Below are 17,204 nucleotides of genomic sequence, written 5' to 3'. Positions count from 1 at the left end.
CGGTCCTGAAATGCCCAGGAGGATTGACGAGATTGAGGTCAAGATCGTGGCTCAGTGTGTGGCTCTCCAAGCCAGCTCTTCCCCTTTCAAAACCAGAAAAGCCGCATGTTTAGATTGCTCTAGGAGATTCATCTCCATTACAATACAGGTGGGTAATGAGTTTCCCTCATAAACTTTTTTTTCTTTTCTTTTTTATTTAATTTTCACGTCAGATATGTAATGTGCCAAGGTAGTAACAAGGTTTGAGGGAGGCACATCTCACACGAATGTGAAAACTCAAAAGATCTAAACTAAGTTTTGAAACAAATCCACAAGTGGGTTTTTCCTCCACAGGGTAAGATTTTCTCCACATGTTTTGACTTGGGTGCATGGGCGTTGCCTTCCCTGCCTGTGGCCTTCAAAAGACCATGGGTGCGAAGTCCAAGCTTTGACTCTTCTGCCTATGATTCTCTGTCAAATGAGAGGCCAAAATTAAAACTACAATGAGGTATCATTAAACACCCACTAGAATGGCTAAAATTGAAAATTCTGACTATACAAAATATTGGCAAGGATGTAGAGCAACTGGGACTCCCATACATTGCTGTTGGAAATAGTTTGGCAGGTTCCTATAAAGTTAGAATAAATTTATCATATAACCCAGAGATCCAACTTGTACGTATTTATCCAAGAGAAATAAAAACATATGTTCATTCAAAGCCTTGTATATGAATATTTATAAGTGCTTTATTAATGATAGCATAAAACTGGAAGCAATTAAAATGTCTATCAGCTGGTGAATGGACAAACTGTGCTTCATTCACCCAGCAATAAAAAGAACTACTGATACATGGATGATGGTCTGTGAAACAGAGAAAAATAAGTCTATGCTGTATGATTCCATTCATATGAAATTATAGAAAAGTTTAGCCAGGCGTGATGGCAGGCGCCTGTAGTCCCAGCTCCTTGGGAGGCTGAGGCAGGAGAATCACTTGAACCCTGGAAGGGGGAGGTTGCAGTGAGCTGAGATTGTGCCACTGCACTCCAGCCTGGGCGGCAGAGCGAGACTCCGTCTCAAAAAAAAAAAAAAAAAAAAAAGAAATTATAGAAAAGACAAACTATAGGGTCAGAAATGAGATCAGTGGTAGCCTGGAACCAGGGGTTGTGGGAGGAGATTGGCCGCAAAGGAGCATGAGGGAACTTTGGGGTGATGGAATTATTCTGCATTTTGATTGTGGGGCTGGTTGCACAAGTGTATGTATTTGTCAAAATTCATTCAACAGCTGGTCATGGTGGGCTCACACCTGTAATCCCAGTGCTTTGAGAGGCTGAGGTGCAATAAACTGATACTAAAGTCTGTTTTGGACCAGGTGCCGTGGCTCACGCCTGTAATCCCAGCACTTTGGAAGGCCAAGGCGGACAGATTACCTAGGTCAGGAGTTTGAGACCAGCCTGGCCAACGTGGTGAAACCCCGTCTCTACTAAAAGTACAAAAGTTAGCCAGGCATGGTGGCATATGCCTGTAGTCCCAGCTACTCAGGAGGCTAAGGCAGAATTGCTCGAACTGGGGAGGCAGAGGTTGCAGTGAGCTGAGATCACACCATTGCACTCCAGCCTGGTGACAGAGTGAGACTTCGTCTCAAAAACAAACAAACAAAAAGTTTGTTTTGTTTTTAAGGCCTACTTCAATGCAAGCAGAACAAATTTTTAATCTCTGAAAACATGGCTTTTGAAAGGAAAAAATAAAAACTCTGCCACTGGGCTTGTGTTACCTGCTTAAAGGATCTGGTGGCTGAATGAAGGTCATTATATCATCAGAGAAAGCCCTCACTTCCTGACACAGTAGCATCTGTGAGGAACAACTAATTGCAACCCTATACCCCCCCGCACAAGTGATTTTTATGGTCTCACAACCCCAGGTTGTTAAAATGAAAGGTCAACATCCCTGCTGGTTCGTGGGAAATTCTTCACGGACACATACCTGCCTGGTGATTTGTTGGTCATTTTTCCATTTAGCAGGCAGCTGTGGGTAACGTTTAACCAGGAAAAGAGACGCTAAATTATGCAAGACATTTACAACGTGAAGAGGGGAGAAACCTCCCTCTGGTCACATTGGGGGTGGCAAGAGTACGTATGGACTTCCTCGCGTTTTACCAGCAAAACAGGTGCCAAACATCCCCCACGGGCTTCCGAGAGCCTCTGCTCTCAGCTTGCTGAGACTTTTGGAAACTGTTTGAAGGCTTCCAAACACCTGCTAACAGGAAGACAAAAGAGTGAGGTTTCTATTTTCTGACTTCATCAGGATGATAGGAATGTTCTTGAGTCCATTGCAGCCCCTTGCTGTGACCACACCAGCAGGGCGGGAGCGGGGGTGGCGCTGGCAGCAGGCCTCTTCCCACCACTGCTCTTGAGCTCATCTCTGATGGTATCATTCCCAGCTATTTGTTATAAGTTTTTCCTCTTAAACCTACAATTGTTTCAAATCTGCCAGTTTATCTTCTTTTTTTCTGTTTTCTTTCCTTTTTTTTTTTTTTGATTCATTCAAATATTTATTAAGCAGCTAAGGAGATACAAAGGCGACTTAAAACATTGTCAGAGGTGAGGCAAATGCACAAGTAATAGAAAGGAAAGGGCAAGGTTCACTGAATCACAGCAGTCAGAAGAAAGTGCTTTAGGGAACCAAGCGTGAGATTATTTCCAGCCTGAAGAGGCATGGGTGGCAAATCAGAAAAGGGGATTGAAATTAAAATAGAAGACTTCAGTCTGGATTGTTGATGACACTCAGTATGGACTATATTTGTCTCTCCTTTTCCTTTCTCCCCATCTTTGGGCTTAATTTACCAGTAGTGCCCAGGACTGTTCAATGCGCTTTTTCTATACTTGCTTGCATTTTTGCTTTAATGTCTTCTATGGAACTAGGTCCTTTCGGTGTTTTAGGAGTTTTTTCCTGTTTTTTTGAAGGAGTCTTGTCCTTTTGATCTTGGTGTTGACGGTTTTGAGTCTTTTCCATTCTGATTTGACTTTTGTGCATTTTTGGCTGGAGTATCTCGTATAGATTTCTTCACCAGCACTTTTTCTTCAGCTTCCCCATCATCAAAATCCTCATCATCATCATCTTCATCTTCATCAGCAGCAACTTTTACTTTTTTCTGTGGAATCTTGCTACCACCTCCACGGGCCGACCGCTTTCCAGATACACTTAAGAGTTTCACATCCTCCTCCTCTTCATCTTCTGACTCTGCATCTTCCTCCACAGCTACTAAGTGCTGTCCACTAATATGCAGTGGCCCTGAACCACACTTCAACCGTAAGACCACTGGTGGTGTGATTTCAAAGCCCCCAAGGGAATCCTTTGGCTGTACAGACATTTTCAAAGTTGCCAGTGTTACTTTAATTGGACTGCCTTTGTAATTCATTGCCTCTACTTCAACAATGTGCAATTCATCCTTTGCACCAGCCCCTAAACAGGGAGAATAGCCGCGCAGGACGGAATCACACCAGGTTTTTTGTTTTTTGTTTTTTGTTTTGAGATAGTGTTTTGCTCTTGTTGCCCAGGCTGGAGTGTAATGGCACGACCTCGGCTCACTGCAACCTGTGCCTCCCGGATTCAAACAATTCTCCTGCCTCAGCCTCCTGAGTAGCTGGGATTACAGGCATGCACCACCACGCCGAGCTAATTTTGTATTTTTAGTAGAGACAGGGTTTCGCCATGTTGGTCAGGCTAGTCTTGAACTCCCGACCTCAGGTAATCCACCCACCTCAGCCTCCCAAAGTGCTGGGATTACAGGAGTGAGCCACCATGCCCAGCCTCCTTTCTTTTTTTTTTTTTTTTTTTTAAGACAGAGTCTCGCTATATTGCCGAGACTGGTCTCAAACTCCTGGACTCAAGCAGTACTCCCACATCCCAGATAGTTGGGACTACAGGTGTGTGCCACTATGCCCAGCAAATCAGCCAATTAATTAAAAAAAAAAATCTGTTGCCTGTATTGGGACGTTTTTGCTTGCCTGTGACAGAAATCTAACTCAAACTGGTTTTGGGGTGAAAAAGAAAATGATTAGCACACCTTACTGAAAAGTCTAGGGAATGTCATGCATGGCTAGATTGAGGGACTCAGACAAGGGCCTCAGGAAACCATCTCCTTCCATCTCTTGGTTTGGCTTTCTTTGGGGCTGGCTTTATTCTTGGGCTAGGGCTCTCTGTGGTGATGAAAGGGCCGCCAGCTGCTCCTCCAAGTTTGGAGACACTGTGGGAAGTGTGCCTATCCCAATAGTTCTAGCAAGAGTCCTAGGGAGGACTCTCATTTGCCCAAACTTTATAACATGTCTGTCCCTGCGGCCTGGGCCTTGTTGCCACTGGCAGGACCTCTTGCTGGGGTCACTCACATAGGTTGATTTGAAAGGGAGACTCGCATGGGTTGACTAGAGTGGGGAGAGGTGGTGAATTCAAAGAAAATTGGGAGGTGAACGCGCAAGGCCAACGAGGCTGGGAACCAGAAACAGCAGACGTCTGCCACAGTCCTCCTGTGTTTCTTAGGCATTTCCTAGCATGGTGTGCTGAATCTTAGGTCTTCCCTAACCCCCACAGTGGCATCAGATAATTTCCTCCTTTCCAATGAATGAACTCATTGGGCACTTCTCTCACGCCCACATCTGAACTATTCACTCCCTTGGCACTTCCTGGGTACCTGTTCTGTGCAGTTGATTGCCAAGTGTGGGGGAGCAGGTGGGGGTGGGCACAAGGTTGAACGGGACACAGTCTGAGGGAGACAGACAGTAAACAATTACAGTGGGATCTGTCCCTCTGGCTCTTCGAGTTTGTGCCCACCTTCCTGTGTTCCCAGTTTTTGTACCTCGGAAATGCTCTCTGATGTTAGACACTGATCTGTGACAGGTAGGACAGATCAGTCAAGGTGGTGGAGGAGCGTGGTTGTGGGAGGTGCGTTGACTGTGGCTATTTACTCTGCCAGAGAGGAGGCACTGATTGCTCTGGTCAGCACAGTCTTGGAGCTGTCCCTCACCAGGGCAGGCTGGGGGTTGCATCAGAACTTCTTTTCCAGTGAGGATTTGTGGGGCTCAAATGAACTCTAGAATTTAGGGCAGGAGGGACCTTGACTGGTGAATTCAGTGACTTCTTTCCCTGATACAAGTGCCTAGGCTCAGAGAGGGAAGGGGGCTACACCATGGCACCCCAGCAAGTTCCCACATGCCCGGAAGACAATCTCCATCCCTGACTTCTGCCTTGTGTCTCCTGCCTTCCCCACCACTGCGGCCGGGGCTTTATGGAATGTAGTTAATTTCATTTCCTGGGAGGCAAAAAAATTAATCCAGTAAGAGAAGAAATAAAAGGCAATGCCTCTGGTTTACAGAATGCCATTTCCAAAAAAGGAAAATGAGTTATGGAGAAAGATTTTCATGGAATGAATGGGGGAAGTAAGAAAATAAGTAGCTAATACTGAAAGAAAAACATGGCATACTGGGGACTAAAAGAGATACAGGTGAGCATAGCAACTGTGTGGCACCTACAGCAGCCTAGACAGGGCCATGGATAGCTTGCATGTGGCCAGCATCATAATTCATCAAATCCAAGATGCCTGTGGATGTAAGACACTCCACAATTTATGTACCATTAAGAAAGAAAGAAAACACTCTGCCAATTATACTCTGATATGCCACAGGTGAATTTCTGTGGCCAAATCCATGGCCTGTAGAGGTAGATGTAAAATCTGCACCCCAGCCGGGTTCAGTGGCTCACGCTTGTAATCTCAGCACTTTGGGAGGCCGAGGCAGGTGGATCACCTGAGGTCAGGAGTTTGAGACCAGCCTGGCCAACATGGTGAAACCCCGTCTCTACTAAAAATACAAAAGTTAGCTGGGCGTGGTGGTGCACGCCTGTAATCCCAGCTACTCAGGAGGCTGAGGCACGAGAGAGAATCACTTGAGCCAGGGAGGCAGAAGTTGCAGTGAGCCAAGATCATGCCACTGCACTCCAGCCTGGGCAACAGAGTTAAAAAAAAAAAAAAAAAATCTGCATTCCTTGCTCCCAATCCCACTAAGTGAGAGTAAAAAGGATAAGAACCATGGACAGGACTGATCTGGGATGCATGGTTAAGGACAGGACAAGGACTCAACTAGGAGGAATCATTTACCTTACACCAGTTTGGATGCTAAGCATCACAGGAGAAGTTTGAGGCAAACTGCCTAACAAAAGTATGATCTTCTATGAACTGGGGTCTTTGTTGCCTTGTTCCTTCCAAAGGGATCCTCTCATTCTTAACCTGTCCATGAATGTCTCAAATATATTATTATTGATTAGAAGAATATTTTTCAGACCAGTAAGCAGCACAAAAAAATGTTTGGAAAAAGAAAACTACCCTACAGTACAGTTTCACATTTTTCTTTCCTTCTTTTTGTTTTTTGAGACAGAAGAGTCTCACTATGTCACCCAGGCTGGCGTGCAGTGGCGTGATCTCGGCTCACTGCAACCTCTGCCTCACGGGTTCACGCCATTCTCCTGCCTCAGCCTCCCGAGTAGCTGGGACTACAGGCGCCCGCCACCATGCCCGGCTAATCTTTTTGTGTTTTTAGTAGACATGGGGTTTCACCACATTACCCAGGATGGTCTCCATCTCCCGACCTCGTGATCCGCCCGCCTTGGCCTCCCAAAGTGCTGGGATTACAGGCGTGAGCCACCACGCCCAGCCATTCAGTTTCACATTTTTCTAAAGCAGAGCAAAAGATGAAGAAAATGGATTTGTAACTTCCAGAAGCTGGTGAAAACATTTTGCTCTAAAAAGAAATAAAAATGTCATAAGGAGAAAGGGACATAGCCCTTGGAACCAGGCTGACTTGGGTTTCAATTTTGACTCCAATCAAGAGGCCTCAGGTAGAAGTAATGTCCCAAAAATGATGAGGGCAGTCACAGTTTCAAAAACAGCTGGGGGGCTCCATGCTTCCTACCCTTGCTCTTTGATGTGGGAGGTGCCATGTTACCTCTGATGAGGGGACTGCTTTAGCATTGTTTGACTCTTCCTTCATTGTTTAATTTGAAATATAATAGCTTGTATAAACTGAAAGGATAGGCCGGGCTCGGTGGCTCACGCCTGTAATCCCAACACTCTGGGGGGCTGAGGAGGGTGGATTGAGGTCAGGAGTTCGAGACCAGCCTGGTCAACATGGTGAAACCCCTGTCTCTACTAAAAATACAAAAATTAGCTGGGCGTGGTGAGTGCCTGTAATCCCCACTACTCAGGAGGCTGAGGCATGAGAATTGGTTGAACCTGAGAGGCAGCGGTTGCAGTGAGTCGAGATCACGCCACTTCATTCCAGCCTGGGCAATAGAGCAAGACTCAGCCTCAAAAAATAAAAATAAAACCCAAAAAACTAAAAGGATTATACAATTTCAAGGCTGGAAACTTGCTTAGCTCTCCTATTGCAAGGTCATTGCCAGATTGCTCAATCCAATTGTCCATTTTCAGACTGCATCTTAACATGTCTAGCAACATGGGGCCCAGCTGATCACTTTCTCCCCCTGACTTCCGGGACACAGCGCACTGGCTTTTTCCTCACCTTGCTATTTCTGCTTTTCGGTGTCGTCTGCTGGTTCCCGCCCATTTTCCTGGCCTCTAGACATGAGAGGGCTCCAGGGCCCTTGCTCCTTTATGATCTCACTGGGTCTCATGGCTGTCTCCTGAACTGATGTCTCCAGCTCAGAACTCTCCTGTGAACCACAGGCTTCTCTCCAGCTGCACACTCTGTCTCACCCCATAACTATCAAGAGCATCAAATTTACCATTTTTAAAGCATAACTTCTGATCTCCACTCTTCCTTCAAACATCTTCCCACAGCCTTCCTCATCTCAGCCAAGGCACCTCCCTTCTTCCAGTTGCTCAGGTCAAAGTCCTCGGTGTCAAACCCGACTCCTCTTTTTCCCTCTTACATTCATATCAAAATCATCAGCTACACCTGTCAGCCACCTTTTTTTTTTCTTTTTTTGAGACAGAGGAGTCTCTCTCTGTCACCCAGGCTGGAGTGCAGTGGCATGATCTCAGCTCACTGCAGCTTTGACTCAAGTTATCCTCCTGCCTTACCCTCCCAAGTAGCTGGGACTACAGGCACGTGCCACCATGCCCAGCTAATTTTTTATTTTTTGTAAAGATGGGGTCTCTCTGTGTAGCCCAGGCTGGTCTCAGACTCCTGGGCACAAGTGATCCATCCACCTCCACCTCCCAAAATGCTGGGATTACAGGGGTGAGCCACCAGGCCCAGCCTACTTTCAACATTTATCCAGAATGTGAGCACTTTTTACTTTCCTTGCTATCACCAGGTCCAACCCGCCACTGACGCCCATCTGGATTACTGCAATAGCATCAACCTCCTGTGTGTCCTTACAGTCTATTCTCAGTGCTGCTGTATTGAGCATTGATCCCTTAAACCGTAAACCCACTGATGCTCCTGACTCACTCAGAGTCAAAGCCAATGGTTTACAGTGGCCTCCATGGTCCTGACGCATCTGTTTACTGTCCTTCTCTACTTCTCCCTTGGCAACTCTGTTCCAGCTACACTGGTGCCCTTGCTGTTTCTAAAATAACCACGCCTGTAGTCTCAGCTACTCAAGAGGCCAAGGCGGGAGGAATGCTTGAGCCCAGGAATTCGAGGCTGCGGTGAGCTATAATCATGCCACTGCACTCCCACCTGGATGACAGAGTGAGCCCCACCTCTAAAAAAGTAAAAATAATAAAATAACCCAGCCTGGTTGGCCTCTGGGCCTTTGCACTTGCTGTTCCCTCTGCCTTAAAAGCTTTTCCTCCAAGATCTCTGCATGGCTCCCCGAATTCCTCAAAAAGATCACTCAAATGTCATGTTCAGTATGAGGCCTTCCTGATCACCCACTGAAAATGGCAGTCCCACTTCCACCTCTAGAAGTCCCTAAACCCATTTCTTGTTTTATTTTTCTCCACAGTACTTACCATTTGTGCCACATAATGTATTTCTTTACTTCTTTTTTTTTTTTTTTTTTAGATGGAGTCTCCCTCTGTCAACCACACTGGAGTGCAATGGCATGATCTCTGCTCACTACAACCTCCGCCTCCCGGGCTCAAGCAATTCTCCTGCCTCAGCCTCCCAAGTAGATGGGATTACAGGCTCCCACCACAATGCCTGGCTAATTTTTTTGTATTTTTAGTAGAGACGGGGTTTCACCATGTTGGCCAGGCTGGTCTCGAACTCCCGATATCCAGTGATCTGCCCGCCTCGACCTCCCAAAATGCTGGGATTACAAGTGTGAGCCACTGTGCCCGACCTTCTTTACTTCTTTATCTGGTAATTGCTTGTCTCGCAATGCTGAATATAAGCCTCGTGGGGTCAGGAATTTTTGTTTTATTCACTGCTGATCCCCAGTGCCTGACACATGGTGGGCACTCACGAATGTTTTGAATGCATTCATTCATTAAACAAATGTGATGTGCCAGCCTTGTCCCCATCACTGGGGATACTGCCTGGGAAGCTGGGGAGGATGGTGGCATGTCCACTTGAGTAGCAAGCTGGTCAGGGGACTGGGGCAGAGGAGCAATGCCTGGGACAGAGATACCTTCTCAAGCCATGTGAATTTTCATACCATTTGCATGTATTACCTATTCAGATAATAAGTTAAATGGAAAAAAAAAGTCACAGGAAAATAAGGAGCCGACTGAATAACATGCCTTTTTATGGCTGGTTCTACATTAACATCAAATCAGATAGCTGGCTAAGTACAAATTTGCAAGGTAGGGAAGTTATACAGTTTGCATTTACTAAACTACTGGGTGCAGTTTTTAAAATTATACCAGGCATGCCTTGGCAGCGGTTTTTGTTTTTTATAAAGTTGATTAGAAGTCCGGGCACGGTGGCTCATGCCTGTAATCCCAACACTTTGAGAGGCCAAGGCGGGCAAATCACCTGAGGTTGGGAGTTCGAGACTAGCGTGAACAACATGGAAAAACCCCGTCTCTACTAAAAATACAGAGTTAGCCACCTGTGGTGGCTCATGCCTGTAATCTCAGCTACTCCGGAGGCTGAGGCAGGAGAATTGCTTGAACAAGGGAGGCGGAAGTTGCAGTGAGCCGAGATCGCACCATTGCACTCCAGACCAGGCGACAGGAGCAAAACTTGGTCTAAAAAAAAAAAAAAAAAAAAAAAGTTAATTAGAGAAAAGCCACAATATTTATCATCTAGCCAAGTGTTAAAGGAGAAATAGAAGAAAAATTAACACAGTCCTTCAGAATAAAAAAACTGCCAATGAGTATCCTGCATCACTGCCAAAAAACATCTCAACATTTTCTCTTTGGGGACAGATAATTAGGATATTTCCCCAGGTTCCTCTTGCAAGAGTCCTACTTTCCCCCAAACCAGTGAACTCCTCTTTTGAATAGCCAAATCACAGAACCTGTGAATGAAGCTACTGAGAACAACAGCATTACTTATGGCACATTTGCTGTGGAAACTATGTTTGGCAAGTATCAAATGTCTGAATTTCTTTTCCTGGACCTTGTAGGGTTGACAGCATTTATTTATAACAGGGGAGATTCCAAAATTGGCTCCTATCAGCAAAGAAAAGTAATGTCTGAGATACTGCTACAAGTTCATTTTCTTTTTGTTAATAGAAATTGAAGCAGAGCAGGCCACTGCAATAATTGGTAAGCTACTTAATTATAAAACAGATTGGTTACTGCAACAGGATAAATTTGTAGACAGGTATGTGAAACATTCTCTAATTGGATCAATGGGACGGGACATTAACTCCTGACCTCAAGTAAACCCTAACTATCCAAATTGTTTTATTATTTTGTTTTTATTTGTTTTGGAGAGAAAAAGGACAGAAATAGATCATTTACATATAACTTGAAAAATATTTCCAAAATGTTGAGGTTTACTAGCTGAAGTAGAAAAATGCTCCAACTTCTAAGTCTAGTGTTTACTTCGTGTTTATAGTTCAGGCCTCATGAATAAGAAATAAAACCAAAATAGCCCAGTGACTGGAAAACAGGAAATATACTCTGAACACCAAGGGCTACAGATTGTGTTTACAGTGATTGTGGTATTAAAGCAAAGTTCTCTTGTGTAAAATTATTTATTTATTTATGTATTTATTTATTTTTGAGACGGAGTCTCGCTCCGTTGACAGGTTGGAGTGCAATGGTGCGATCTCAGCTCACTGCAATCTCCAGCTCCCAGGTTCAAGTGATTCTCCTGCCTCAGCCTCCCAGCTGGGATTACAGGCACCTGACAGGACACCCAGCTAATTTTGTGTTTTTAGTAGAGACGGGGTTTCACCATGTTGGCCAGGATGGTCTTAAACTCCTGACCTCAAGTGATCCACCCACCTTGGCCTCCCAAGTGCTGGGATTACAGGCGTGAGCCACTGCGCCCAGCCGAAACTTTCTTTTTACATAGAGCCATCATTTTAATACATACCTAAGAACATTATATGCACTGTATATAATTATATATAATTATTTGCTGGCCAGGGGCAGTGGCTCATGCCTGTAATCCTAGCAATTTGGGACACTGAGGCAGGAGGATCACTTGAGGCCAGGAATTCCAGACCAGCCTGGGCAACATACTGAGGACCCATTTCTAAAAAAAAAAAAAAAAGGTTGGGCTCGGTGGCTCACGCCCATAATCCCAGTACTTTGGAAGGTGGGCAGACCACCTGAGGTCAGTCAGGAGTTTGAGACCAGCCTGGTCAACATGGTGAAACCCCATTTCTACTAAAAATACAAAAAAATAGCCGGGCGTGGTGGCTACAGATGCCTGTAATCCCATCTACTTGGGAGGCTGAGGCAGGAGAATCACTTGAACCAGGGAGGACGAGGTTGCAGTGAGCTGAGACCATGCCATTGCACTCCACCCTGGGTGACAAGAGCAAAACTCCGTCTCAAGAAAAAAAAAAAAATTAGCCGGGCCTCATGCAAGTTCCCATAGTTTCAGCTACTCAGGAGGCCAAGGTGGGAGGATCACCTTAGGCCAGGAGTTCGAGGCTGCAGTGAGCCATTATCATGCTACTGCGCTCTAGCCAGGGCAACACAGTGAGATCCTGTCTCTAAAAACCAATACAAACCAAACCAAACCAAAACTGCTTTGGCCATGCACAGCGGCTCACGCCTATAATCCCAGCATTTTGGGAGGTCAAGGTGGGAGGACTGCTTGAGGCCAGGAATTGGAGACCAGCCTGGGCAATATAGTGAGACTCCATCTCTATATAAAATAAATAAATAAATAAATAATTTGCCCATAAATATTGTAAAATTAATCGAAGTTATATTTCTTCATCTTTATACACAAATTCATAAGGTAAACATTTTCATGGTTCATGTCATTGGAATGTTGTATTGCTGGTGATCCAAACCCATTTGGCAAATATATTTTCACCAATTGTCAATTATTGGAAAGATGTTTCCTAAGCACCAAATTGCTTAAGGGGCATTTGATAGTGGTAGTTTCTGTCCTGTAGTAGTGTAGAAATTGGTGGGCTGAGGCCAGGCGCAGTGGCTCACACCTGTAATCCCAGCACTCTGGGAGGCCGAGGCAGGTGGATCACCTGAGGTCACGAGTTCAAGACCAGCCTGGCCAACATGGTGAAACCCCGTCTGTACTAAAAATACAAAATTAGCCAGGTGTCGTGTCAGGTGCCTGTAATCTCAGCTACTCAGGAGGCTGAGGCAGGAGAATCGCTTGAACCTGGGAGGCGGAAGCTGCAGTGAACCAAGATCGCGCCAGTGCACTCCAGCCTGGGTAAAAGAGTGAGACTCCAGCCGCGCACAGTGGCTCATGCCTGTAATCACAGTACTTTGGGAGGCCGAGGCGGGTGGATCACCTGAGGTCAGGAGTTCAAGACCAGCCTGGCCAATGTGGTGAAGCCCCATCTCTACTAAAAAGGCAAAAATTGGCTGGGCGTGGTGGCAGGCACCTGTAATCCCAGCTACTCGGGAGGCTGAGGTAGGAGAGTTGCTTGAGCCCAGGAGATGGAGGTTGCAGTGAGCCGAGATTGCGCTACTGCACTCCGGCCTGGGCAACAGAGCAAGACTCCATCTCAAAAAAAAAAAAAAAAAAAGTTAACACTAGGGTATAAACCCCTTTAATAATTTTGGATTTTTGCCAATCTCTTTAAGTGCAATGAGTTAACTGTAGATTTTCTCTGCCTGCTTCAGCCTTCTCAGAAGCTGGGACCTCAGGTTCATGCCACCGTGCCAGGCTGACAGTAAATTTCAAGTGCCTGGGATCTATTGCCACCTAGCGTTATATTGCTCTGAGTTATTTCAAGGCTGAGCATTTAAGAATAGAAATCTTGTTAGCCTTCTTCATTCCATGTGTGCCCCAGTGCCCCATTTCTGCCCCCAATTCATAAAGTCACTAGGTCCCTCTACCAATAACTTGGAGAAGAAAAACAAAACAGCAAAAAAGGAAAGTCGGCCAGGCGCGGTGGCTAACGCCTGTAATCCCAGCACTTTGGGAGGCTGAGGTGGGTGGATCACTTGAGGTCAGGAATTCGAAACCATCCTGGCTAACATGGTGAAGCCCTGCCTCTATTAAAAATACAAAGGTTAGCCAAGTGTGGGGGCAGGCGCCTGTAATCCCAGCGACTCGGGAGGCTGAGGCAGGAGAATCGCTTGAACCAGGAAAGTGAGGGTTGCAGTGAGCTGAGATTGCACTACTGCACTCCAGCCTGGGCATCACAGTGAGACTGTCTCAAAAACAACAACAACAACAAAGGAAAGTCACTAGGTCTTGTCTTTTACTTCTCCCTGTTTTTTGTTTGTTTATTTTTAGAGAGGGGGGTCTTGCTCTCTTACCCAGATTGGAGTGCAGTGGTCCCCTCCAGTGCTCACTGGTGTCTCAAACTCCTGGGCTCACGCAATCCTTCCATCTCATCTCAGCCTCTCAAAGTGCTGGGATGACAGGCATGAAGCATTGCCCCCAGCCCTTTTCCTTTCCATGGCCACGAATAATCTAGCATTTATGCTAATCTCACTGAAAGTAAACTGTAAGAACTTGAGTCAGTTCAACTGGGTCACCATAGACAATCTGTGGGCAAGCTACCTAAGCTCCCTGGGCTTCAGTTTACTCATCTTTCAGATGGGAATAGTAATATCTATAGGGTTGTTCTGAGGAAACGAGTTCAAATATTTTAAATGTTTACAATAGTACCTTACATATGCAAACATGTAATAAACATTAATTATTATTGCATACTTCATGTTATGCCTGAGTCCTTTTTTTATTTTTATTTTTTAAGATGGAGTTTCGCCCTGTCACCCAGGCTGGAGTGCAGTGGCGCGATCTTGGCTCACTGCAACCTCTGCCTCCCAGGTTCAAGCAATTCTCCTGCCTCAGCCTCCCAAGTAGATGGGATTACAGGCACCCGCCACCACACGTGGATAATTTTTTTGTATTTTTAGCAGACAAGGGGTTTCCCCCATGCTGGCCAGGCTGGTCTTGAACTCCTGACCTCATGATCCGCCTGCCTCGGCCTCCCAAAGTGCTGGGATTACAGGTATGAGCCCCTGTGCCCGGCCGCCTGTCCTTAAATGGAGTACAAGCGTTGAAAAGTCATTATTACTTCCTATTTTATGGTCAAAAGGCAGAAATTAGGTTTCTCTATGACAATTCAGGCTGATTGTTTTAAGAGATTTTTCTTTTTTTTGGGTCAGTCTTGCTCTGTCACCCAGGCTGGAGTACAGTGGCATGATCTCAGCTTACTGCAACCTTGGCTTCCCAGGTTCAAGTGATTCTCCTGCCTCAGCCTCCTGAGTAGCTGGGATTACAGGCACGTGCCACCACGCCTGGCTGATTTTTTTTTTTTTTTTTTTTTTTTTTGAGACAGAATTTCACTCCAGTTGCCCAGGCTGGAGTGTGATGGCATGATCTTGGCTCACTGCAACCTCTGCCTCCCGGGTTCCAGCGATTCTCCTGCCTCAGCCTCCTGAGTAGCTGGGATTACAGGTGCCCACCACCACAGCCGGCTAATCTTTGTACTTTTAGTAGAGATGTGGTTTCTCCATGTTGGTCAGACTGGTCTCGAACTCCCGACCTCAGGTGATCTGCCCACCTCTGCCTCCCAAAGTGCTGGGATTACAGGTGTGAGCCACTGTGCTCACCTGAGAGGTCTATTTTGGATAAAAAGTCTTTTGCACATATTTTCACTCAATCTAGTTTATCTTTTCATTCTCTTAAGTGTCTTTCACCAAGAATTTTTTTTTTGCCCTGAGATAGAGTCTTGCTCTGTCACCCAGGCTGAAGTGCAGTGGCAAGATCTCAGCTCACAGCAACCTCTGCCTTCTGGGTTCAAGCAATTCTCCTGCCTCAGCCTCCTGAGTAGCTGGGATTACAGGCGTGCACAACCACATCCAGCTAATTTTTGTATTTTTAGTAGAGGTGGGGTTCCATCATGTTGGCCAGGCTGGTCTTGAACTCCTGACCTCAGGTGTTCCACCTGTGTTGTTGGCCTCCCAAAGTGCTGGGATTACAGGTGAGCTACCATGCCCGGCCACATTTTTGTTTTTGTTTGTTTGTTTGTTTTGAGACAGTGTTTTGCTCTTGTTGCCTAGGCCGGAGTGCAGTGGTGCGATGTTGGCTCACCACAACCTCCACCTCCTGGGTTCAAGCGATTCTCCTGCCCTAGCCTCCTGAGTAGCTGGGATTACAGGCATGCACCACCACGCCTGGCTAATTTTATATTTTTAGTAGAGACAGGGTTTCTCCATGTTGATCAGGCTGGTCTTGAACTCCCGACCTCAGGTGATCCGCCTACCTCGGCCTCCCAAAATGCTGGGATTACAGGTGTGAGCCACTGGGCGCCTGGCCTTTTTTTTGTTTTTAACTGGGCAGCCCTGAACCAGAATAGGTTCAGAAAGACTCCTCACCAAGCAAGTTTTAAATTTTGATTAAGTCCAATTTATCAACTTTTCCTTTTTATAGATCATGCTTTTGGTTTCATGTTTAACTCTTTGCCTAAACACAGGTCATGAAGATTTTTCTGTTTTCTTCTAAAAAGTTTTTTAGTTTTATGTTTTACATTTAGGTCTGTGATACATTTTGAGTTCAGTTTTGTAGAAGGTGTGAAGCTAGTGTTTCCAATCAACATTGCTTGCGATGTTCACCTGTTGATGTTGACCTAAAAAAAGATTATATATATATATATGGAGACGGAGTCTCGCTCTGTCACCCAGGCTGTAATGTAATGGCTCTATCTCGGCTCACTGCAACCTCCGCCTCCCAGGTTCAAGTGATTCTCCTGCCTCAGCCTCCCTAGTAGCTGGGATTACAGGCGCCTGCCACCATGCCCAGCTAATTTTTGTATTTTTAGTAGAGACAAGGTTCACCATGTTGGCCAGGCTGGTCTTGAATGCCTGATCTCAGGTGATCCACCCCTCGGCCTCCCAAAGTGCTGGGATTACAGGCGTGAGCCACCGCCCCTGGCCAAGTATGATTTCAATTGAGTATATTCCTCACTTGAAAATCATTTGTAGAATTCTATTACCTTTCTGTCGTGGTATGTGCTAGCATGTTATTACACTGCCGCTAGTCATCTTCTGTTGAAAGATGGGTGGAAGCTTTGTAGTCCCTCAGTTATGTAGATTTTGAAATATGGAAATTTCCTTTGCACTTTTACTGAAGTTTGAAAACACTATTGGAAGCACAGTTTGAGGTTGGTAAATATATCTGCTGTAAATATTGTGTGGGAATGCAGATCTCACGGCTTTTAACTCTCCACAGCACAGGAAGTACATAAAGTAGCTTGATATTACTCGTGATTCAAATGTTGTCATCAAAATGACTTTTCAGCCTTGTAAGTTTTGAATGTAAGTGGCTTTGCCTTTTAATTCTAAATTGAACTCATTGACTTAAATTCATGAAGAAACAGCAAGTTTGCAGCAAAATCTACTTTCTGAACCTGTTCAGTATTTGATGATAATAGTTAACAGAATGTTCTCACTCACAAATTTTAAATCTTGGCCCTGAACTCAGAAAGTCTAGGTAAATCTTTATCACTGCTAAGCCATCAAACTGCTGTGTGGTAGGCAGGGTGAGTCAGGATGTTCTGTTTCTATTTCTGTCAATCCATGGAACTGCTGATGATGGCCAAGTCCAGGGAACAAATGAAGTGCACTGGTGACTACTGCTTCAATGACACGATAGGTTCATGTATTTTCTGAAAAGCACCTGCTGGTAATTCATGCAATGACTAGCCT

General features: G+C 45.4%; 1 protein-coding gene and 1 pseudogene across 1 annotated transcript; both read right to left on the bottom strand.

The window, feature by feature from the left end:
• Positions 1-206: 206 nt before the first annotated feature.
• Positions 207-320, bottom strand: LOC112439217 (small nucleolar RNA U13; annotated as a pseudogene).
• Positions 321-2,063: 1,743 nt separating this feature from the next.
• Positions 2,064-4,306, bottom strand: LOC100973300 (nucleophosmin-like). The gene has a single exon (XM_034954271.3). It carries the CDS (start codon positions 3,393-3,395, stop codon positions 2,913-2,915), a length of 483 nt encoding a protein of 160 aa, XP_034810162.1. The 5' UTR covers positions 3,396-4,306; the 3' UTR covers positions 2,064-2,912.
• Between the last annotated feature and the right edge of the window lie 12,898 nt (positions 4,307-17,204).

This window comes from Pan paniscus, chromosome 13 (genome assembly GCF_029289425.2).
Source record: "Pan paniscus chromosome 13, NHGRI_mPanPan1-v2.0_pri, whole genome shotgun sequence".
In the NCBI taxonomy this organism is placed as follows: domain Eukaryota; kingdom Metazoa; phylum Chordata; class Mammalia; order Primates; family Hominidae; genus Pan; species Pan paniscus.
This window is presented reverse-complemented; position numbering and strand designations above follow the sequence as displayed.

Bases quoted from the DNA above. Each gene is read 5' to 3' on its own strand.
- LOC100973300 (XM_034954271.3), bottom strand. From the start codon at position 3,395: ATGAATTACAAAGGCAGTCCAATTAAAGTAACACTGGCAACTTTGAAA.